The following is a 23791-nucleotide window of genomic DNA, read 5'->3' as shown; positions in this document are numbered from 1 at the left end:
CAGCATTTGTTTAGGAGCTAGGAAATACATGTGAGTTTGTGGTGGGCTGCTTTTACTTCGGTAACACAGATCAGATGTGGACTCCAAATGAAAGAAAACCTTGAAAACTCTGGTATAACAGCATAGCTGCTAGGGTGTGATGTGACTGTTAAACCTATCAATCTCAAATTCAGGGTGCATTAATAGAGGTATCAGGCATAGAACAAGGGAGGTGAGAACTCCTCCTACAGCTCATACTGACCCTCCCTGAAGTATTTCCCTCAACAGTGTGGGGAAGGGACTTGCCATAATACATTAGCTGAAGGATTTTTTTCAGCATCTACAAGACTTGACTAGAGGGTGAGAGGTGGTCAGGGAGAGATGATCACTCTTTTTTTTTTTTTAAGATTTTATTTATTTATTTGACAGACGGAGATCACAAGTAGGCAGAGAGGCAGGCAGAGATGAGGAAGCAGGCTCCCTGCTGAGCAGAGAGCCTGATGCGGGGCTCGATCCCAGAACCCTGGGATCATGACCTGAGCAGAAGGCAGAGGCTTTAACCCACTGAGCCACCCAGGCACCCCGAGAGGTGATCACTCTTGAAAGGTTGACAGAGCGACCCACAGATGTGACTAGAGCCTGAGTCTGACCTATGCTGGGAAGCAGAGGGGTTTGACAACCACTAGTGTCTGAAATTTAAGGAGTCTGAGCCTGCAGTAAGGTCACATCACTAGAAGTATTGAAGTGGAGGCTAGAGGTCAGGCATGAATGAGGCACTGCACTTGATCACTGGAGGGAACCCACAGAACCCTTCCAAATCCGAGTTCCTGTGTCGCTGGCAGGCTGGAAAGACTATCAGAGGAAATGGAAAGAAAACATGGAGAGGAGAGTCCCTAGGGATGGGTGAGAGGAATAGTCACCATTTTGCAGGCAGGTTGGCTGCATTCTCTGCTGAATTTTATCTGGAGATGAGATGTACCTGCTAATTGCTTGGCCTGGAACCTGATAGGAGAAAATTCAGCATCGCTCAGAAACAGTTCATGGAAATTAAATCTTTCCGTGCCTGAAATGCCCAATGTTTGAGCCATGCTGCCCAGCTGAGTGTGAAGCCCACCGGCCTTATGCAAATACAGTGAGAACACTAAAGCAGGGAGGACAAAGGCACCGTATCAGACACTCAGCGCTATTGGAAATAACTCAGCCACACTCAGTCCTCTCGTGGCAACCTTCAAATCATTGGAGAAAGGTGGAGAGCTTCTTCCAGACTGCAGGGTAGGCAGTTGGCACCCACATCCGAACACAGGCCTGGCCTTGGTAGGGTGTCCTTGCATCCAGCATCTCACTCGAGAAAGGTTCGATGTGCTGGTTGAGGAAATCAGACACAGATGGAGAGAGGCATGGCTGATGTCACACAGCTGGTGTGCGGGTGTGAAAGCAGAAATCCAGGCCTGATTAGTGCAGGTCCTGACCCCCACGTCTCTCTGACCTGGCCTTGGCCTGGGATTCTCAGGAGAGCAGCTGTTTGTCCGCTCTCCACCTGAGTCTCAGATGGAGCCCCATCTGGAGCATGTCACCAGCTGCTGCTGTTGTCTACAACCAGCTCATGGATTGCATCAGGTCTTCTAGAATCTGCTGCAAGGGTCCCTAGGGTGAGGACACAAAAACAGAGCAGCCTTCAGGATATTGTTCACAGTCCCTCAACTTTTTAGCTTTTAGAACAGAAGGGGTAGCAGAAGGCACAGGAGAGCCCAGAGCCCCAGGAGAGAGGACAGACGTCCTGACGAGGTGTTCATGGACCATGTGTATCCAATATTGACTGGGCATCTCCTTTGGACTAGCCCTTCACCAGGTTCTGGGGATACAGAGGTGAGAGGTACGGGTTTCCAGGAAGAGGTGCCTTGTCTAGTTTTGGATGTGTATTTGCTGAATATATGGATCAGGGAAGCATCTCTGTCAAGACAGAGATGTGACTAATTCTTGGGGGTGGGGAGACTGGAGACCACAGAGAGCCCAGCATGGGGGCTGTACTCCTCTACCCCAGCCCGCCCCTCCTGCCGCCTCCCTGACCATTGCCAGCACCTAAAACGCACACTGGTCCCAAGGAGAAGACACTGGAAAAACTCACACATTTGAACTCCATGTGCTAACATGTGCTAAGACATCCCAGGGCATTTAGCGATTGATCTGGTGGCCCAATAATGGGAACGAATAAGGCCTTCTCCAGTGCAGATAGGCGCTATTACTGGAGTGCTGAACTCAGAACTTCTCTAAATATGCTATCACTTCCATGTAAGTCCAGTGAAAAATAACATTTAAAATATACATGTTCCAGTGTGGAAAGAAGTGGCTACACAGCCAATGGCGTGGCGCTCAACCAAGAAAGGAGCCCGAACGCCTAAGCGGACGGGTTACGGGCTGAGCATGACGAGAGCCAAGCTGCTCACTGACCAAGGAAGGAGTTAGAACATGGGCAGTGAGAAGCTAGACTGGGCCTTGTGGTGCTGGACTAGCATGAAAATTACCAGCGTGAACTTATCAATATTTATATACAGATGCGGAAACAGACACAACTGTGTGTGCACGCACGTGTGCTTAATTCCTACGTTGAGACTCTAGTAGCAAAGGGCACACCTAGCACCCAGTGGCGGTTTCTAAATACAATTTCCACTGATGGAACATGGTCTCCTTGAAGAAATGGTGAATCCCAGGGCTGTGGCACAGGGAGGACAAGAGCCTAGAACACACTCAGTGTTGTGCCACAAAGTAAGGAGAGACTCGAAAGAGTGGTAAGAGCAGGCCAAGCACAGAAGGCAGCCCTCAGAAGGCACACAATGACAGAAGCTGGGACAGTGTGCGCATCAACCCCTCTACAGTAACGGATCATATACCCCTGGGTAAGACAGCGATCTGAGCCCATACTCACGCAGATTCTGAATGGGGGAAAGAGAACGCCAGGATCCAGGAGATTGCTAACTAATAAACGTAGAAATTATGCAATCTGAAAATCACTTGGCAACCATCTTAGTAGTAATTCAGGCAAGAAACATCAGTGGATACTAAAATGAATGGGCCAAATTTTCAGGAGAAATAGGATATTCTGTCTCAGAATACCTTATCATAAAACACTTACTAAATACAAAGGAACAATGAGTAACTGTTCAGTAGAGAAGCTAGGCAGACATCACCTTCCTTGAACAACCAGAGTGAACCAAAGTGGGACAAGCTGACACTCTGTGGCCCCCTCATGGGATGCAGTGAAAAAAAAAAAGCAGCTTTTTGTTGTTGTTTTGTTTTGTTTTTTCCAAAACCACAGAACTGGAGTCTATTCATGAGGAAACAACTAAACATACATTGAGGGCCATTCTAGAAGGCAACAGTCCTATGATGTTAAAATAAAACAAAATGTTAAGATCATGAAGACCAAGTAAGGACTGAGGAAGGTATAAAAGTGGCTTATTGTCCTGGATTGGGTCCCTTCACTACAAAGACGTTTACTGGGACTCTCGCACACTGAAAAAGGTTCAGGGGTGGGGTGGGGGTGAATGGGAGCACTTTGTACTGTCCCTGGGACTTTTCTGTAATACATGTGAAATTATTTGCAGGTGAAAAGTTAATGCTCTTTGCAAAAATGCAAACATGGTCTAAAAATTTTAACACCAAAGTTAAAGACATGAAAATATTGAACTTTCCTTTAGTTTTCTTAGAACTGGAGACAAAATAAAAATTAGCAAAACAGCTATCAAACTAGCACAGGCAGGCCTAATTGACCAAAAATAAATTTGAACCCTCCCCACCCCAAGACCTCCTAAAAGTTGCAAAAACCACTCCAGGGTTCCTAACATTGTTCAAGACCTCCACCTGAGCTGTTCCAAGGCATCTCCAGCCCCAATCATTCTCATCCAGTTTTTGTCAATCACTTTTGAGTAATTTACCAAGTATCCTTCTAATCCACTATTGCAGGCAAATTAAAACCCAGATTGGCTTTTACAATTTACAGCCAAACTTTTAGGAGCATTTTTTTTTAAAGGATTTTATTTATTTGACAGAGAGAGAGATCACAAGTAGGCAGAAGCAGGCAGAGAGGCAGAAGCAGATTCCCTGCTGAACAGAGACCCTGATGCAGGGCTCAATCCCAGGGCCCTGAGATCATGACCTGAGCCAAAGGCAGAGGCTTAACCCACTGAGCGACCCAGGCGCCCCTAGGAGCAGTTTTGAGACAACTGGGGGCTTTGTTAAAGAGATGGAAGTTGTCAGTTCCACAGGCTTCCATGCAGAAGGCCCATCTGGAAAGCTAGCTCACAGGATAAAGCCTCCCAACGTTCTCGTCACAGCAAATGTAGTTGTCCAAAACATGGGGTGGGGGGGGGAACACGAGGTTGCTTGAGAGGCAGCCAGAGTTGAGAACAGCTTTCCCAGGAGCTCTGAACACCACCTCACTGCCTGGGGAGGATTACATGCCTTCAACATCAATAACTCATGGCAAACCAGCTGGGAAAGGATGAGGGCCTAGGTTAAGAAGAATGGAAAGCAAAGTTTAAGTGCAACATGAGCCAGAAGTCTGCGATGGCTATCTTCTCATCTGTGCTCCTAGAAGACAAATTCTGCCATATCTGGTAAAAGTATTCATTCCTAGTTAAATGTTCTGTCAAAGAATTTAAAACTCAATGGCAGAGTCCTGGTCTCCATTCATTCTGTTATCAGCAGCACCAGGCACATGAAGCGAACTTGTCACCACTGTTTCTTCAGTCATCCCAGCCTCCTCGCCACTGAATACCCTCCCTGGGGAACGACTGCCTTCCCTACTGAACATGTGGAGAAAGCCTTTTACAGCCAATTTGTCTCCACCACCATCCCTGTGCTTCCCAAGGCACTGCTGTGGTGCTTGATCTCTTCCCTAGCAAGCCCAGGCCTTCTCTCCGTCTCCTTGTCACCGCCCCTCCCAGAATCCCATTCCCAAACTACATACACTGTGCTGGAAACTAGTCTGCCACCCAGACAGGTCCAGCAGCTATACTCCCCCTCTAGGGTTCTACCCACTTTTTCCAGCCATGGTTAAGTTGCTTCCTTCAACTGTCTCAACTCTTACCCTAGGGCCCAAAGATTCCCAGATGTATTCATCTGATTGCTTTGTTCTGGCCAATTCATCACCATACCAGGTGCTTCTGAGTGTTTAGTGCTGAATGGCATTATCTGACTGTAAGAGCAAGGAACAGCACAGCAACAGAATGAGTCATTCCAAGGTGGTACCCTAGGGCACCACATATGTTAGGAGAGCATATAAGGGACACACTGCTTAATACCACTCCCCTGGAAAGAACCTGTGATGGTCACAAGTAAACCACACTGAAGCTAAGACCCAAAGTCAAGAGGCCAAGATGCCAAAAAGCAACAGAAAGCATCGTATACTTTGATACGGGATGGGCTAGTCACAGTTTAGAACAGTGGTGGCCAACTTTCTCTGGAAGGGGCCAGATAATAATTACTTGGGCTCTGTAGGCCTCGGTCTCAGCTCCAACTATTTGACAGCAAGCCTCTGTAGCACAAAAGTAGCTATAGGCAATATGTAAATAAATGAGCATGGTTGTGTTTCAATAAATTATAGACACTAAAATTTGAATCATCTTCACATCGTAAAATCCTTTCTTGAAAACAAACCCTTAAAAATGTAAAGACCATTCCTAGCTCATGGGACTGAAGTTTGCCAGCCCCTGGCTTAGAAGATCAAAGTAGAACAAAATGGACATGGAAGGTCAACTAATGGGACATGTTGTACTCAAGCCTCATGGCCAGGGAACTCACCAGAACAGACTTGGTCAGGAAGTACTGATGCCCTGAAATTGCTTAATATTGGTTGAATATTTTGTAGCAGTCTTATTAGGCTGGCTACTATAACACAAGAGCATGGGAAAAATGGGAATTGAACCAAAATTTCTAAAAGCCCTTATGAATCTTGATTTAGAGTCCATCCAGTATTCCATCTCTGTGTTGATGTTTTGATTGCAAAAAAAAAAAAAAAAACCCAAACAAAAACAGGAGAACCAATAAAATTGATGTAGCACCTGGGCCCCCACATGCCAATCACTGAACAGAACTATGGGTGACAGAGGCATTGTCAACTCTCAATCTAAGACTCTATATGGCAAAAGGGTCATTTTAAAAAATGAGAAATGCAATGGTGGATATATTGAAAATATTTTATAATTAATTCTCTAGAATCCTAGCCATGTAGTACAGGAAAAAATTATATGGTGGAACACTTCAGTATTTTGTAAACAATGTAAAGACATATTTGACTAGAGGATGGCAATAAAAATTAACAAATATAAACTTCAGCTTCCTCACATTTTCCATAGAGCAACTAAACAATAAAAATATTTCAAGAAATAGATGACAGAATACCTCAAACACAAAATTCCAAAATCAAAGAGCCACTTACATTAAGAGATTTACCAAAACTGTTTGTAAATTAAATGATAACAGCAAAAGGGTCATAAAAAGCCTGTCCCCCCCTTCCCCCAGCATCTTGGCTAATTCCTTAAGCGGATAGAACATGGTAAAGAATGGTCAAAACTTGGCCTCAACTGTCTTCTCGTAATGATTAATCCCACTATTTGTGGTTTTGTTGTCCGAGGACAAAAATTCCGGGCCATCAACTTCTGATGTCACTTTCCAGAGAAAAGAGGTTGCTGCTGGGGTTTTGTTTTTGTGTTGTTTTTTTCCTCTTTTCCAGTTTTCGCTATGCTGAGCAATTAGGCAGCAGACAGAATGACGTAAAATAAATGAAAATATTCCATTATTCGACCAGAAATGCCACCCTCCTCCCAACTCATTGCTCTACCCTGAAGGATGAACATATTTACAAATCCTCATTTTATTCTCCTGAGACATTTTGCATGATCCGTTATAAAACATACAGGTAATACAAAATTCAAAGGTGTGCTGTGTTTAAGGGGTACACACATGAAGATTAAACTACATGATAACACTGTGGGGAGAAATCATGGTTTCACTTATTTTCATGAGTGACAGGTACGAGTGCATGACGTAAAAGCTTAAAAGTCACCCCCAAACTTTGCTAAGAATTATTGCAAGAGATTACGCAGGGAGAAATCTGTGCAAATTCATTTTCTTTACTCAGTATCAGATGGTAGGGGGGAAAAATTCTTCCTTAAACAGTCTTGTTTATATTTAGGAAAAAAGACCTGAAAAACTGAACAAGTAGACATATTCCCCCTCTTTATGATCAAATAATAATGACAATGAAGGAGTTTAATAAAAAAAGTTGAAAAAAAAAATCCAAATAAAAGCCAACACTGCTATTAAGATTTTTCTTTTAATATGCCATGAGATATTCTTGATTGTATATTTTCCAAAGTACTTTTCCAGCTGCATCTCCCAACCCTTCCAGAAGATTCCGCCAGTCTTTCCAATTCAATAAAAGATGCTGGATTATACTTTTGTCCACCTTCTCTTTTTGAAAGTAATATAGTCCTAATGACTTTAATGGTCATACATTCTTATCTAATAAGGAAAACACTTACAAATATCAGAAACCCAGTTTTGAAACATTTGCATTAATTTTGAACTGAATCAGCATTTTGTGGGTTTAAAAAGGCAGCGATTTGAACTCACGACTTACTGACAAACACATTCTGCAGAGGGACGGGGAAGAGAGGGGTAGTGAATGCTGCATTTCTCCATTGGCCCCAAAGTGCTAATTTCACAAAGGGATACATCAAAAGCAAACATGCAATGGTGGTTTTAAAACTTTTACTGCAATATAACAATGAAGTAAACAGTAATTAGACACCTACCAATTTTTTCCCAAAACAAACTGAAAAAAAAAAAAAAAAAATGTAAACAGGAAAATAACTGCCTATACTTGTACAGCTTCTCAAATCATGTTAGAAGGGTCTCACATTCGATCATCAAGAAATTTTAAAATAGCAGTAATTATTTTCATTTTAAGAAAAGGTTCCCCTTCTCCCTCCCCCACCCTAAGTATTTAACATGAAAGAAAGGGCTTCCTTACACATTAATTCAATCCATTTTGAAGCAGCAACAATAACCATCAATAATTTGGCATTTCTGTTTATGGTTGCTGCAAAATTTTTTCAATTTCACAAAGCCATTATCCAGTGTTGCCATGAAATCGACTGTAAATTCTAGGTAGCAAAGATTCTTTCTGAAACCAATGTTAAGTCAAAGAAATATAAAGCAGGGCATTACACTAAATTTCTGGATCTAGTACACTAAAAAGAGTGAAACCTAGGAAAAGTTACCTACTGTTTTATAGAAGAAATAAAGACCTGCAAAAGCTGATTTTTGGTTGTATAATATTTTACACACTGTGTGGATTTGCGGCATCTGCTAATTGAAGCAGACATGCACTGTATTTATCCCTGCCCTATATCCTAGATCCCTCCCTCCCCACCCCCAACAATCTACTACCTTATACCAAGTATTGTGGATATGAGCCCAAGTCATCCCAGACAATCCAGTGAACAAAGTTAGTGTAATGCACTGGTGTGAAGTGTGAGATTAAAAAAAAAGTCCCTTTCAATCTTCATCAAAGTTTTGCTGTAGAAGAAAATTGGCAGCCAAGTTCTCATTCTTCTCACAAGCAAAATATGCTTGTATCACAAGTCCTTCAGGAAATCCTAGTGCCTTTAACTGGAAGAAAAGAGAAAACACACATGGGTTGCAGCATAGCAAAGGGGCAGATCAGCTCTAGAAAACATGAAAGGCACAAAAAAAAACTCTTGAAGACATTATGTGAACACGTGCCTACCTAAGTATGGATTCACTGTCCAACCCGAGCAGCAAGATGGAGCCTAAACCCTTTCCTGTATCAACCACCGACTGTTCCTAGTTGAAGCTTTTAGATGAACAGCAACTCTGCTAATACTCACTGGCATTAATACTAAAAATTAGTTGCTGACTGTGATGGTTTAAAAATAAGTGACCATACAGCCTACAGAAATGTGTAAATCAAACAGCTTTTAGTATGGAAGTGGGGGGAGATACAGATGAGAGCGACAGGAGAAGAATTTAACTACTTCATCCAATTATTTGTAATGAAGGTCAGTCAGATCAAGTATCACTCTCCATCTCCTTGGCTTATGAGAAACTTCATAATAGAAAAATAGGTGATCAATTATTAATATTACACAATATATTGAGATCAGACATATGGTGTTCTATTTATACCTGCTTAACTTTTACAGAATTTTAAATGGCGATATCAGCCACTCAATTTTGTTTTCCTAGTCTGTTAAAAATCCCTGTGATTAGGGCGCCTTGGTGGCTCAGTGGGTTGAGCCTCTGCCTTCTGATCAGGTCATGATCCCAGGTCCTGGGATGGAGCCCTCCATCAGGCTCTCTGCTCAGCGGGGAGCCTGCTTCCCTGCCCCTCCCCCCGCCTACTTGTGATCTCTCTCTGTCAAATAAATAAATGAAATCTTTAAAACTAACTAACTAAATATCCCTGTGACTCAAAAATCTGCTTTTAAAAGTGTTTTTAAGCACTCAGGTCAATTACCTAGTTCACTAGGTACTGTATATTTGTTAACCAAGTATTTTTTATAAACCCTCTGTTCAACTGTCTAAATCACCTTGCATTGACTATTACCAAGAAATGACCTTAAAAAACATTAGCAGAAGTCTCAATTCAGCATGATTAACTATTCATCCATGAAATAGGACAAAAATGATTTTGTTACCTAAGTCTTGTCCAGATTAAAGCTTGGCTAGCTGAAAACGTAGGGCACTATCCAACTGTATGCCTCTACAAGATACACACTTAAAATTCAGACACAAATACACTGAAAGTAAAAGGATGGAAAAAAGATACATTCTATGCAAACAGTTACAAAAAGAAAGCTGGAGTAGATACATTAGTATCAGACAAAATACACATTAAGATTAAAAACTGTTACTAAAAACAAAAGACATTTTATGATGACAAACCATCAGGAAGACCTTGTTATAAAGACACCTAACAAGAGAACCTGAAACACATGAAACAAAAACTGACAGAACTGAAGAAAGAAAGGGTGATTCAACAATAGTTGGAGACTTTGCTATCCCCACGTTCAATGCTGGACACAACAACCAGGCAGAAGACTGACAAGGAAGCCAATCTTAACCACATTATGAACCAACCTGACCTAACAGACATTTACAGAACACTTAACAACAGAAGATCACATGTCCTTTTCAAGTATGTATCATTCTCCATAAAGACAATGTTAAGCTATAGAACTAGCCTCAATATATTTAAGAGGATTGTAATTGTGCAAAGTACATTCTCTGACCACAACACAATGAACTCTGATATCAGCAACAGAGGGAAATTTGGAAAATTTAAAATATGTGGAAGTTAACATAATCCTTAACCAATGATGAAAGAAGGAATCACAAAGGAAATTAGAAAACACTTGAGAGATGCATGAAAACACCATCAAATGCACTAAAACTTATAGGGTGCTGCTGTTAGCAGTGCCTCGAGGGACGGTTACAGCTTTATCTGTAGTAAGAAAGATCTTAACATAACCTAAGGTTCTAGCTTAAGAAATTAGAAAAAAGAGAAAACGAAATCCAAAGCAAACAGAAGGAGAAAAAGAGTAAGGGTTAAAGAGAAAATAAGAAACTACAGACTAGAAAAATATAATCAATAAAACCAGAAGTTGGTTCTTTTTTTCTTCAGAGTAACAACACTGACAAACGTTTTAGTTAAACAGGGGAAAAAAAAATCGCATTCAAACTACTAACATCAGAAATGTGGGAACACTACTTTTTAGAGAAATAATACTATAGAATACTATACTATAGAATTTCTGAAAGTATAAAAAAATCTAATTTTAGGGAAATACTGTGAACAACTGTATGCCATCAAATTAGATAACGCTGATGAAATACACAAATTCCTAGAAAGACAAAATCACCAAAATTGACTCAGGAAACAGAAAATCTGAATAACCCTATAACAAATGAAGAGACTGAATTAGTAACCACAAAATTTTCCAAAAAGAGAAGCCAGGCCCAGATAATTTCACTGGTGAATTCTACCAACTGTTGAATGAATTAAAACTTTTCTTCATAAACTCTTCTAACAAACAGGAAAGGAGGGAGTACTTCCATACTCATTCTCTAATGAGGCCAATATGACCGATACCCAACCAGACTAAATCACACACACACAAATCCACAGACCACTACTCCTTATGAATACAGATGCAGAAATCTTCAACAAAACACTGGCAGACAAAATCCAGCAACATATAAAAAGGACTATTCACCACAATCAAGTGGGATTTATCCTAGGAATGCAAGGCTATTCCAATATACAAAAATCAATGTTATTAATAAAGCATATAAAAAAGGGAACAAAACCACATTATCATCTCAGCACACAAAAACCATTTGCCAAAAATCCAAGACCCTTTTGTGATAAAACCACTCAATAAACTAGAACAGAAAGAAACTCTCTCAACCTGAGAATCTAAATCTAGTAAAACCAACAGCTAACATCATACTTAATGGTGAAAGACTGTCTTCTCCTAAGATCAGGGACAAGACAAAGATGTTGGCTCTCATCACTTCTATTCAACAATACACATACACAGAAGGCCACAGAGAGGATTAGGTGAGAGAGAGAAAGAGAGAGAAAAAGAGGGACACCTGGGTGGCTCAGGTCATGATCCCAGAGAGTTCTGGGATCGAGTCTCGCACTGGGCTCTTGGAGCCTGCTTCTCCCTCTGCTTGTGCACATTCTCTCTCTGACAAATAAATAAATAAAATCTTAAAAAAAAGAGGGTGCCTGGGTGACTCGGTTAAGCGACTGCCTCTGGCTCAGATCATGATCCTGGAGTCCCAGGATCAAGTCCCACATTGGGCATCCTGCTCTGCAGGAAGTCTGCTTCTCCTGCTGACCTCTCTCCTCTCATGCTCGCGCGCGCTCTCTCTCTCTCTCTCTCACTCAAATAAAGAAATAAATAAATAAATCTTAAAAAAAAAAGATACAAAGGGAGAAAGATAAGGGAAGAAAGGAAAGAAAGGGGAAAGGGGGAAGAGAAGATAAAGCATCCATACTGGAAAAGAATTAAAACTACTTGCAAATAATATTCTACAATTAGGAAATCCTAAGAAACACACATGAATTATTAGAATTAATAAATGAGTTCAGGAAGATCTCAAGATGTAAGAGGAACACACAAAATTAAGTTGTATTTGTATATAGCTAGCAATGAACAATCCAAAAATGAAATTAAGAAAATATTTCCACTGATAACAGCATCAAAAATAAAAATACACTGAGGAACAAATTTAACAAAAGCATAAACCAAAGACTATAGAATTTCTGAAAGTATAAAAAAATCTAATAAATGGAAAAGCATCTCATGTTCATGGCTTGTTGAGACTTAATACTGCTAACATGGCAATAGTCTCCAAACTGATCTGCAGAAAAAAAAAACACACAGTATTAAAACCCCAGTTTTTTGTTTCTCTTTTCTTACAGAAATCAGACAAGTGGATCCTAAAATTGATAAAGAAATGCAAGGGATCCCGAACAGCCAAAACAATCTTAAGAAAAGAAAACTGGAGACTTCAAAATACACTACAAAAAGCCACAGTAATCAAGACCATGAGGTAGTGGCATAAGATAAACATACAGATCAATGGAATAGAACTGAAAGCCCAGTAAACCTTCATAATCATGGCCAGTTGATTTTCAAAAGGATGCCAAGACAATTTAATGGATAAAGAGCAGAATTTTCAAATGGTGCTGGATATCCACAAGCAAAATATTACAAAGCTAGACTCCTACACCTCACACTATAAATAAAAAGTAACTCAAAATAGATCACAGACCTAAATGTAACAAAAGCTATGAAACTCCTCAGAGGAAAATTAGGAGTAAATCTTTTGGTCGTGGATTAGGCAACTTCTCTTAGTATGACATCAAAAGTACAAATAACAAAAGAAAAAATTTCTTCTCTAAAACAGAAATCAAGAACAGATACCCCTAACCATTTAAAAAAAAAAAAAGGCGCTATAGAAAACTGAGGCAAGTGTCATTCACCCGCTTGCCTTATTTAAGGGGGAGAAATATTAGCATGATACATAAAAGAACTTTTAAGAAATATGTAATTATAAATGTTGAACACTTGAAAAAATGTTTATCATAAATATGGACAAATTATCTTTCAGATGATTTTCTAAGTACTAAGTTAAAATGAACTTTATCAGATTTCCACCTCAAAATACTTGGTAAGATAAGACAGGTTAAGTACAGTGATTTCTAATTTACAAATATTAACAATGGAGCCTAGAGAAAAATGAATGACCTGTCATAATATCATACAAACTAAGTCACTGCAGTGCCTCACATGAACTGGCTGACCTAGTAAGGATGTAAACAGAATCACGGTATCAGCTTCTGATGTTTAATGTACATATTTTTTATATATAATTCATATACATATCTATTTTACATTTTAGTGACAGTACTAAAGTGAAATTTTAAAAAGTGCATAATCTTGAGTTAGGCATTCACTTTATTATCATTTTCTTTCTTTTAAAGATTTTATTTATTTATCTGAGAGAGAGAAAAAGAGAGCACAACAGGGGGAGCAGCAGAGGGAGAGGAAGAAACAGACTCCCCTCCCCACTGAGCAAGGAGCCTGACGCAGGACTCAATCATGACCTGAGTTGACAGCAGATGCTTAACTGACTGAGCCGCCCAGGTGGTTTCCCTAGATCATTTTCCTCATAAATTTTCAGACATAAAAAGAAATTTTTAATTTTTAAAATCTGTTTATATCTATTTTATAAAGCTGCCATTCACTTAGCAGTTCCTTGGCTAGCACAAAGGCCAAGATGGGAGAGCGGGGATGAAAATACAGTCTTTACTGCAATCCTTAGGACGATGCTGTATTTGGCTGTGTCCAACAGAACTATCTCCAGTGGCAGAAATATTCTCTATCTGCGCTACCCCGTACAGCAGCCTCCAGTCCCATGTGACTACTGAGCATCTGAAATGGGGCTAGTGTGACTAAGGAACTACATTTTCAGTTTTACTTCAACTCACCCTTTCTATAGCTTCTTTCTCCTGAGGCGTTACTTGAATGTAGTTCATATGACCACTTCCGGCTTCTGCAACTCCTCCACTGCCACCTCCACCCCCTCCTCCTTGACCACCAGCTTCTTGAACTGGTTCATTTAACATCTGAATAAAATGCTCCTGGTGCTGGCTAATTTGCTGTGGTAATTTGAAGGACAGAAACAACAACAACAACAAAAAAAGACAACAAAAAAACAATACAATGATATAAAGTATCTTCAGGAAACTAAGAATTCTAAATTCAAACAGCAGAGAAAGCTAGAATTTTGTAACTGCTTTATTTTTAGAATGATTCTGAATTATTTAATCTTTGGAAGGATGTGATTTCTTATATACTATTAAAGAAACTTGGCACTTTTCAGTGAGGTAAATAGTGAAGAATTAAGAGAATTCAAATTCTCTTTCATAAATGGGTCCCATCTCCCCAAATCAATGTTAAAAAAAACTACTTGGGGAATATAAAAAGAAACAGAACTTCTGTATCTTCCACACTAGTACGCAGTACAATGCTGAGGTTCATAACTTGAGGTTTAAATAAGCCCATGGGTATGTCTCCAAGAGGCAGTGCTCCACTAATAGTAAGTTTGGGGAAAAAAGATTTTATAAATGATTTCTTTCACAAAGAGTTTCTCGGATTTTTTAATCAAGTGTTTCCCCAAATTATTATTTGACCAACTTAAATTAACCTACCTCCACCCTCCGACTCTTTTTTTAGTACATCTAATCTATAGCACATACTACTGCAACAATTTCTCTTGCAACTCAAGAGAAAAGTTTATAGAGCTTATGGAGGGGAAGGAGAGTCACATGGACTTTAAAAAAAATAGGATATATTCTATAAACCCACTTTTGAAATTAACTTTGATTAAATAGTTACCTGAAGTAATTGAGGATTTTCTCGACCTATCTGTTGTAGCAATGCTGGAAGCAGGGAAGGATTCTGTTGAATAATTTGTCTCATCTGTTGAAACTGAGGCTGATTCCGTAAAAATTCAAGGGGATGTCCTAAAAATCACATAACATTATAAACAAAAGCAGGAATTATGTATACAATATATATACATATACGTGGTTCAATCATAATTTTAGACAGCAAACACTGACAAGTAAAAAATTTGATGAGTTCTCAGATGTATATAAAAATGGGAGTAAAGAATGACAGAAATCTTTCAACTATACCAACGTGCAAGTCTTATACTACAGAAATTACGGCTATGGGTACAGGTAGAGTACAGAACACCCAAAGAATGAAGTTCTCCTCCAACCGTCCCAGGTAGTTAGTATCAGCAAATAACGAGAAATTATGATCCGCATGCGCTCTGTCAAAATAAAAAGGACTAATACTGTTCCTAAGAAAAATATCTATCTAGGATTAACAAAACCAAAAATTCCACTTACTTTCTAATACAACCCAAACCTTTAAGAAAACAAAACAAAACAATCTGAGCTCGAATTCCTGGGAAATTCTAAATCAAAGAAGTGAAAGATAATACTTAAAAGTTAAGAATTCAGATATGCAGATCAGAAGTTTTATTAATACACACTTAAATTATAATTAGGAAGACAATTTTGGTTATTACAATTAAGCTTCAAACATTTGTAATTTATAAAAGCTTGAGATAAATAAGCTACAAGTAGGGGCACTGGGGTGGCTCAGTCATTAAGCATCTGCCTTTGGCTCAGGTCATGATTCCAGGGTCCTGGGATCGAGTCCCACATCAGGCTTCCTGCTGAGAGGAGCCTGCTTCTCCCTCTGCCTCTGTCCCTCCCTCTGCTTGTGTGTGCTTGCTGTCAAATAAATAATCTTTAAAGAAAAAAATAAGCTACAGGTCAATCTAGTACTACTACATTTAGAACTCTTTAGTCCAAAATTCCATGACAATCATAAATATTAAGGATGCCAGATAAGACAGAACTTGCAACTTTTGGGGGGTAGTGGTTGTGCTCTGATCATACTACAGGAAACCAAGAATTACATGTAATTATGTTTTTGAGGTTACTAATGCATTATGGGCATTTTTTGGATGTTATTTCCTTAATTATTCAAGAAAATCATTCAAATTAAAATGGCCAAATGAGTATGAGAAGTAACCTTCCTTCTGTGACACCGGTTTTATAGATGAAGAAAATGAGACTCAGGAACTAAATTAACCCACTAAGTACTGCTAAATGGGACAGCAGTCCCTACCTGAGCCAAGCTGTGGCCTCTTCTTTCCATTCTTATGCCAACTCTGCATAAATGAAAGCCTATCCTCTGGGAGACTGTACACACAAAAATGAAAGCCTGTTCTCTGGGAGACTGTACACAAAATACTCATGGCTTTTTGTCAACCAGAGCTGTCATTACACAGAGCTAGGAAAAGCATCAAGAAGGGCCTCTTCAAAATGAAGTTTAAATTACTTTATCACTACTGTGTACAGAACGGAGCCTGAAGGAGAACAAAGTAACTCGAGCCCACCACAGGCTCTAGGGCCTCCTCTGTAGTCACACCTTCGTCAATGGAAGGGTGGATGCTGACCAGTAAACAGAGGTGAATTCAAGATTGGCTTTCAGCTCTAGATACATGTCTTCAAAGTTCTCAGTGCTTTATTTCTTTGGTGGTATAACAGCGACTAAGATTGTCCCGGCTTTGAAATTACACATAGTTTATGACATTCATAGGGGGAGAGAAGAGACAAGGTGAGCAAACATTCTGAATGGCTTCAGAATGTTAACACGAAATTCAAACTGGGAAGAATCTCTTCCTTGGAACAGGCTAAACAGAATGTGCCCTTTGCCAAAACTATGGCACTGAGGTCTCAGCGAGAAGTTAATGCAATTGCCACCTGGGAGAATTTGTTTTGGGCCCTTCTCTAACATTAATGGATAGAGAACTTGTGTGAAGAGTCCTCCAGATGCTCCAGGAACAAGCCTCACCTCACACTAGAAACTCAGGACTGTGCCCCCACACCCCCACCAGCCCACGCTAACCTCCAGGGCCCGCTGTGGTTGTTGATGCCGTCGTAGTCGCCGCAGCGGCCGCCACCGAAGATGGAGGAGCCCCAGTGCTGACCGCAGGAGGGGTGTCCACCACAGCCTGACTCTCTCTATCTCCAGGGATCCCCTACAATACAATTTCCCAGCTTTAAAATATCTTGTCATTCAAAGATAGTTCAATACTATACAAAGAAAAAGATTTATTGATCTATTTAATGAGCTTGTCTAATTTCCAAAAGCATCAAACAGATATCTGCTTCTATTAAAAGTAAAAGATTAAGACTTATCTAAAAGCTGTGTATATTCGAATTAGATTAGAAATGACCTGAGCATGATATAGAAGAACCCATAGTGCAACAATGTAAGGCAGCACAATGTCCAGCAGAATTTTCCATGATGACAAAAATGTTCTGTATCTATGCTAATAAAATATTCATTAATCACATGAAGCTACTGAGAACTTGAAATGTGGCTAATGTTACTAAAGAAACTAATTTTTAATATACTTTTAATTTTATTCAATTCAAATAACTACTTGTACTTAACACTACTTAATAGCTATTTTACTAGACAGTGCAGATCTAAGCTATAGAGATTTGTAATTTAAAACACAAGTCATAAAATGATGTTTACATACAGCAACATACTACATCTAACATCAAAGATCCTAAATTTGTATATAATAATATAATTTTTAAAATATCAATACAAACCTTATCAAAACTGGACATTTGGTTTTTATGCTATGCATTACTCTAATTTTTGAATTTCATAGAAACTTTCACCAGCTGTGTGACAGCAAGGTTTGCATTTGTAAAACTAGCCTGAAAATTATCCAAACAGGTTTTGACACATGTGCAATTCTGAAATGAATCCTGGGGCGGGTAAAAATCTAATGGAGACAGAGCAGGTGGCAACAGTGGCCAACCAAGGAGGATCTCCTCTATTGAACCACGGTTCTGAGAACGCATTCTCCAGAAAGTATCACATACAAAAAAATTAAATTATTCAAAATTTACAAAAGTAGATGTAAGAACCTTAAATATTTCAACATTTCCTAAGTTTATAGCATTTGTCTTCTGAACTTATTATAATTTAAACTGCACTGAGACTTCTGGAGCACTATTTTGATGCATGATTTACAAGACTTTTCATATACGACATATCAAAAAAGTCTTTATGAAATCCACATAGATTGTGAAGGAGAAGAATTAAGAAGGAAGTATTACATTTGGGTAAGAGAGGATAATGGTTAATGCTTCCATTTCCCAATAAATCAGAAGTTGAAACCATAAACATATGAAGAATTATGCATAATGAACCACATGAAGGGTAATGGCTGCTGGCATGAGATGTCACTCCAGGCATTAGAAACAAATGTTTTTGAGACTCCCTTGACTATTACTGACAATAAATAAGCTAACAATTCAAATGTGAATGGAACCAGGTAAGTAACATCATACACTGAATTAAATGCACACTATTATATCAGGTAACAGGGAATGGATGGGAAGATAATGAATTAAAGCGTCTATGATCTAAAACTTTTCCTAAGCCCTTGCAAAAATCCAGAATCCAAGTTGTCCAGACAAACCAGCTCTCTGAATTAATTAATCAATCTACCTATCTATCTTCCAAGTCTTTTATTTTTTTTTACCTAGGCTTCATTTCCGGCTCGGAGCCTAACTCAGAGCCTGAATTCACGACTGAGACTGAGACCTGAGCTGAGCTCAAGAGTCAGATGCTTAACTAACTAAGCCACTTGGGTACCCCTTTCAAGTTTTTATTTAGGATGTCAGTTTTTTTTCTTCTTTTTAGCTATCTGAATTTGTAAGTGAAATCTCTTCATTTTTAAAAGTTGGCAACTAATTATAAAAATGTACATAGTATAAGACAAATAAAATTGGCTTCGGGCTTCCAACTTGTTACTTTTGCCCTCTTCCATAGAGGAGGAGCACCTAGGAGGGGTGCCTGGGTGGCTCAATTGGTTAAGCGTCTGCCTTCGGCTCAGGTCATGATCCCCAGGTCCTGGGATCAAGTCCCGCTTTGGGCTTCTCACTCTCCCTGATGCTCCCCTGCTTGTGTTCTTTCTCTCTGTCGAATAAAATAAAAATAAAATCTTAAAAAAAAAAAAAAAGTATACCCAGGAGTATGCTGGCCATCAAAAAAGCCACTAAAATGGTAGATTAGATTTAAAAAATTTATCCCACACTCCAAACAAACTGTCATCCTTTGAGGATAACATGAATGGGGGTAGAAGTTACTACTCTAAGTGGAGAGCAAATTTTACAACTCATTTAGCCACGGTGTTTCCTAAATAAAAATCACTTCAAAATCTTTTAGAAGAGGTTACATTTTACCAACACAAAATGTCAACATATTAAGAAAAATAAAAACATTACATAAATTACTAGCATATATTCTCATTCTCCTGTGAATTATTAAGGTTCCTTACAAGTCTTTTGAGATTTTGGTGTTAAACTACAATAAATAAAGTGAAATATTTCTCACCATTAAAAGATACTCCACTGCTCTGTCAGGGTTGTTGAAACTGGCTCTCAGGGCTGCAATCACTTGCTCTCGTTCATATCCCATTGACATGATCTCAGTTACCATATTCTCATAAGACTGACCTGTCACTGAGAAAAGGTGTGTGGTGTGGAAGGAAGGGAAGAAAGAAAACATTTAATAAATATGCATTTCCTGTGTATTTCTTGAATGTATATGCATATACAATATTTCAGGCACTACAGGACTAGGGGTACAAAAATGAGTAACAGTACAAACTACAACATATATGTGTATGGGTAGAATAATGCCCCCCTGCCCATTCCCAGAACCTATAATTATGTTAGGTTACAAGGCAAAGTGGAATTATGGTTGTTAATCAGCTGACTTCAAGAAAGAGAAATTATCCCAGACTATCTGTGTAGGCCCGATGTAATCACAAGGGTCCTTAAAAGCCGAAGGAAAACAGAGGGGAGGCTCAGAAAAACAGATACAAAGACAAGAGCAAAGAAGCAAGGTTGCAGATGCTATGCTGCTGCCTGATGATAGAAGGGGCTATAAGCCAAGGAATACAGGCAGCTTCCAGAAGCACTGAAAGGACAGAATAGATTCTCCCCCCTGGAATGTACAGAAAGGACTGCCGCCTTGATGGTAGCCCAGTGATTTAGCCCCTTGATTTTAGTCCAGTGAGGACTATGTTAGACTTCTAACCTACTGTGCACCTTAAGACAAGTGCTCATCTGTTGTCTCCTACCAAGAAGTCTGTGGAAACTTATCACAGTAGCAACAGAAAACTAATACAGTACGCTTAGTAAGTACAATAAAAACATCAGATACAAATATACGACAGAATTAGGTCAGAGAAGGCAACCTGGAAGAGACTGATGAACTAATTTTTTGAAAACACAAAGGAGGGATATTTCAAGCAATCAATTCTACTGTAACAACTTCAGTTTTCCTTCGACATCTTTTATTATCAAAGCTGAAGAAAAAAGGAGGTTAGAAGCAGGAAAGTTAGGCTTTCATATACAGAGCTTTGTGTAATGCCCCAAGCACTGCTATCCCAGGAAGTCACATCCCACAGGCTATCGCCAACCCAAACTTGCTCTTCATGGAAATGTCAGACCACAGACAATAGTTTGAAAAGAAAGCCAACTCTCTACACCAAACTTACTTCACTTAAGCCATCCTGTCTTTCACTTCTCTTCTGGGTATCATTCCCTTTCTTGTCTCCTTAAAGAACTGGGCCCTTTGGTTATTCTCTCTCTTGTCTACCTCCCATCTTTCACTCTCCATTTAATCATCCCGATCATCAGTTGACGATATCCTAGAATGTCATCCTAAAAGCAGAAGCCAACCCCCTTGGTCAGATCCCAACTCCTCTTTCAGAAACTGGTCCATCTATCTGCTGCCTTCCCTTTCCAGCCATAGCTAACTGCACAGGCTGTGTCCACTTTTCACATTCCACCCACTCCTTAGCCAATATTGATCTGTGACTTTGAATCTGTAAGATTTCCCCCTCAGATGTGTCCCACCATTATCTGCTTTCTCCATTTCAATAACTAGCACCTCTATCCACCCAAGCACAAGAACCAGGAACCCTGGTGACTACAAGTTCCCTCTCTCTTCCCTTCCATCACTTATCTACCAGTATTATCTGCTAGGTCCTATATCTGAATTATAGCGCAAAACTGCCTACTTCCCACTTTCTTCACTGCCTTCACTCAAGACCAGGCCACAACAATCTCTCATCTGGGTAACACCCTGCTTCCTCTCCTGCCCCCGAGCTTACAATTAATTCTTCTGCTGGCTGGAAAAGCAAGCTTTTTAAAAAGAAAACCTCGGGGCACCTGGGTGGCTCAGTGGGTTAAAGCCTCTGCCTTCGGCTCAGGTCATGGTCCCAGGGTTCTGGGATCGGGCCCTGCGTCGGGCTCTCTGCTCAGCAGGGAGCCTGCTTCCCTTCCTCTCTCTGCCTGCCTCTCTACTTGTGGTCTCTCTCTCTGTGTCAAATAAATAAATTTAAAAAATAAAATAAAATAAAAAGAAAACCTCATCTCATTTTGGGTTCCCAAAACTCAACAGTCTCCGCACACCACACTCCAAACCACGCTGTTGTTTTCCAGCTTACTTCACAAGCCATACCTTTTAGAAACAGTCCTAGAACCTTTACACACATACAGACACACACACACACAAACACACACCCCCTCTTCTCTGAGGGGTCAGTTCCTTCGCAGCACCAGTTCTCAATTTAAACTGAGAATACATCCCAGAGATGTACTGCCTAACTATCCCAAGTTTAAGTACATTCTATTTTCTTAATGGGAGCCATTACTTTCCTTAAAATCATTAATCGTGATTTGCAATTTACTTTGTTTCACCACTTCTTTCCCCCATCTGAACAAAAAGTTCAGCTGTGCAAGGGACCCTGTCGTTTTACACTGCCATTTCCCTGGCACAGGTGACACTCATCAGTTGAATTTTTTTTTTTTTTGCAGAATTTTCAATAAAGGCATTTAATAGCTATAAAAGTATAGTTTAAAAAAACTAAATATCCTTGAGCAAATGTGGCATTCATGATCTTGCTTAGAGTAATGACTTTTCCTTCCCCTTCCATAAAGGACTTGTTAATGTATTTGTTCTTAATTATCCATTCAAATGACTCTAGCACAAAGCCACTTAAGTGTCAATATCCCTTCAGTAATCAAGTTCCCAGGTACAGAAATTAGCATCAATATAAACACAATTAAGAACTGTGGAGTATCTGAACTACACTATTATGACATGGTGTTTCTCATTTAATCCTCACAATAACTCCATGAGAAAGGTTTACTATGATAATGGTTTAACAATGGCTGTTAAGTCATGGTACAGATACTAACACAGGCTGTTAAGAGTCCAGAGCTCCCAAACCTAGTCATCAAGCTACACCTCCTAAAATTATGCCTCCTAATTAATCAAGTTATAGAACTCAGAAAGAGATGCCTATAAGCAGTGTGATACTTTTCAGATAGTAATAGTACAAGGGCAAATGACTCACAGAAAAACTAGAGACAATGGACAACACAAGAGAGAGCTAATGATTAGGTTACAGTGGAGTAGTGATGAAGAACCTTGTTGTGTCACTAAGAGTGAGCTTCCAGGTCACACAGAGCTGTGAAAGGAACTAAGAGCGACCTCATGAGATCTGTCTTTTATGAAGTCCACTATGACACGGCACTGACCAGTTATGAATAATGCAGGAGTTATCTGTAAGGTAAGGCTGTGAACTAAAGTAGTCAAGTGGCAGTGAAAACAAATATTCCAGGAACCTCAGGAAGGAGGGTTGTCAGGACCCTGAGCTAAATTGCCCATGAGAGGCAGGAAGGTCAAGGACGATGCCAACATATAGTAGAGATGATGATGTAAGCAATGAGGAACAAAGAAGAATCAGATGGGAGGATAAAATAGGATTCCATTTGGAACCTGAAGAGTTTATGGAGGTTGTAGGCTTCCCACATGGTGGCTTAAAGAATGAGTCTGGGGACTCAGAGGGAGATGTGTACTGGAATTATAATTTGGGGGATCTTTACAGTATATGGGTGATATCTGCCATTCCCATAGTTTGAACTTTGAACTATGATCTGCAGCAGAACCACAGAAGATCCATACACTTAAGGGTCAGATAAAATGAAGAGTTAACTAGAAAGCCTGCAAAGGAATAGTCAAGAGGCATGGATCAAGAAAAGAGCAGGGTCATAGCCACAGAAGGCAAGTTTAAAGCAGCAGGGTATCAATGTAAAAACTGGGAGGATTAAAGAGTAAAGGGGTCCTATGACCTAAGTTGTGCAGGGTGCCAGAAGACATAAAGGTACGACATTGCCCTCAGAAGGCCAGGAGTAACAGCGGCAGCTAGAATTCGGCAGCACCATGCTTTCCAACGGAGGTGGCAGTGGTGTCAGCCAGACAGTTCAGCAGCACCAGGGGCAAGTGCCAGGTGCTTCCAGCTCTGTAGGCAGACGGCACCTGACTGATTCTGGGTCACCTCTTCTAGTCCTTCCAGTATCTCACTAATAACTTCCTAGGATTAAGCCTTTCCCAGTCTGAAAGGGATTTCTGTTTTGCTGACTGGACACTAACTCATACTCATTTGACAGTAGACTAGTCCCAGAACACAGTAAATGTAAAAGAGTAAATGTGGGTATGGTACATCCAGGTGACCT

At 39.8% G+C, this 23791-nt stretch overlaps 1 protein-coding gene across 5 annotated transcripts in view; it reads right to left on the bottom strand.

Annotated features, from left to right (window-relative positions):
• Positions 1 to 7293: 7293 nt before the first annotated feature.
• RAD23B (RAD23 homolog B, nucleotide excision repair protein) overlaps positions 7294 to 23791 on the bottom strand; it is a 44813-nt gene continuing 28315 nt past the window's right edge. For 2 of the 5 annotated variants that reach the window (XM_032860788.1, XM_032860792.1), the window contains exons 6-10: positions 19593 to 19720; positions 17076 to 17208; positions 14982 to 15109; positions 14072 to 14275; positions 7294 to 8652 (exon numbers count right to left, since the gene is read on the bottom strand). In XM_032860788.1, the coding sequence (XP_032716679.1) occupies positions 8539 to 8652; positions 14072 to 14275; positions 14982 to 15109; positions 17076 to 17208; positions 19593 to 19720 (707 nt within the window). In that variant the 3' untranslated portion in view covers positions 7294 to 8538. The remainder of the gene's footprint in view (positions 8653 to 14071; positions 14276 to 14981; positions 15110 to 17075; positions 17209 to 19592; positions 19721 to 23791) is intronic. The other 3 variants (XM_032860789.1, XM_032860790.1, XM_032860791.1) reach the window with 3 other exon arrangements.

This window comes from Lontra canadensis, unplaced genomic scaffold (assembly GCF_010015895.1).
Source record: "Lontra canadensis isolate GAN:19392208 unplaced genomic scaffold, GSC_riverotter_1.0 scaffold19, whole genome shotgun sequence".
Taxonomy (NCBI): domain Eukaryota; kingdom Metazoa; phylum Chordata; class Mammalia; order Carnivora; family Mustelidae; genus Lontra; species Lontra canadensis.
The sequence above is the reverse complement of the archived record's forward strand: the minus strand, read 5'-3'. Positions and strand labels throughout refer to the sequence as shown.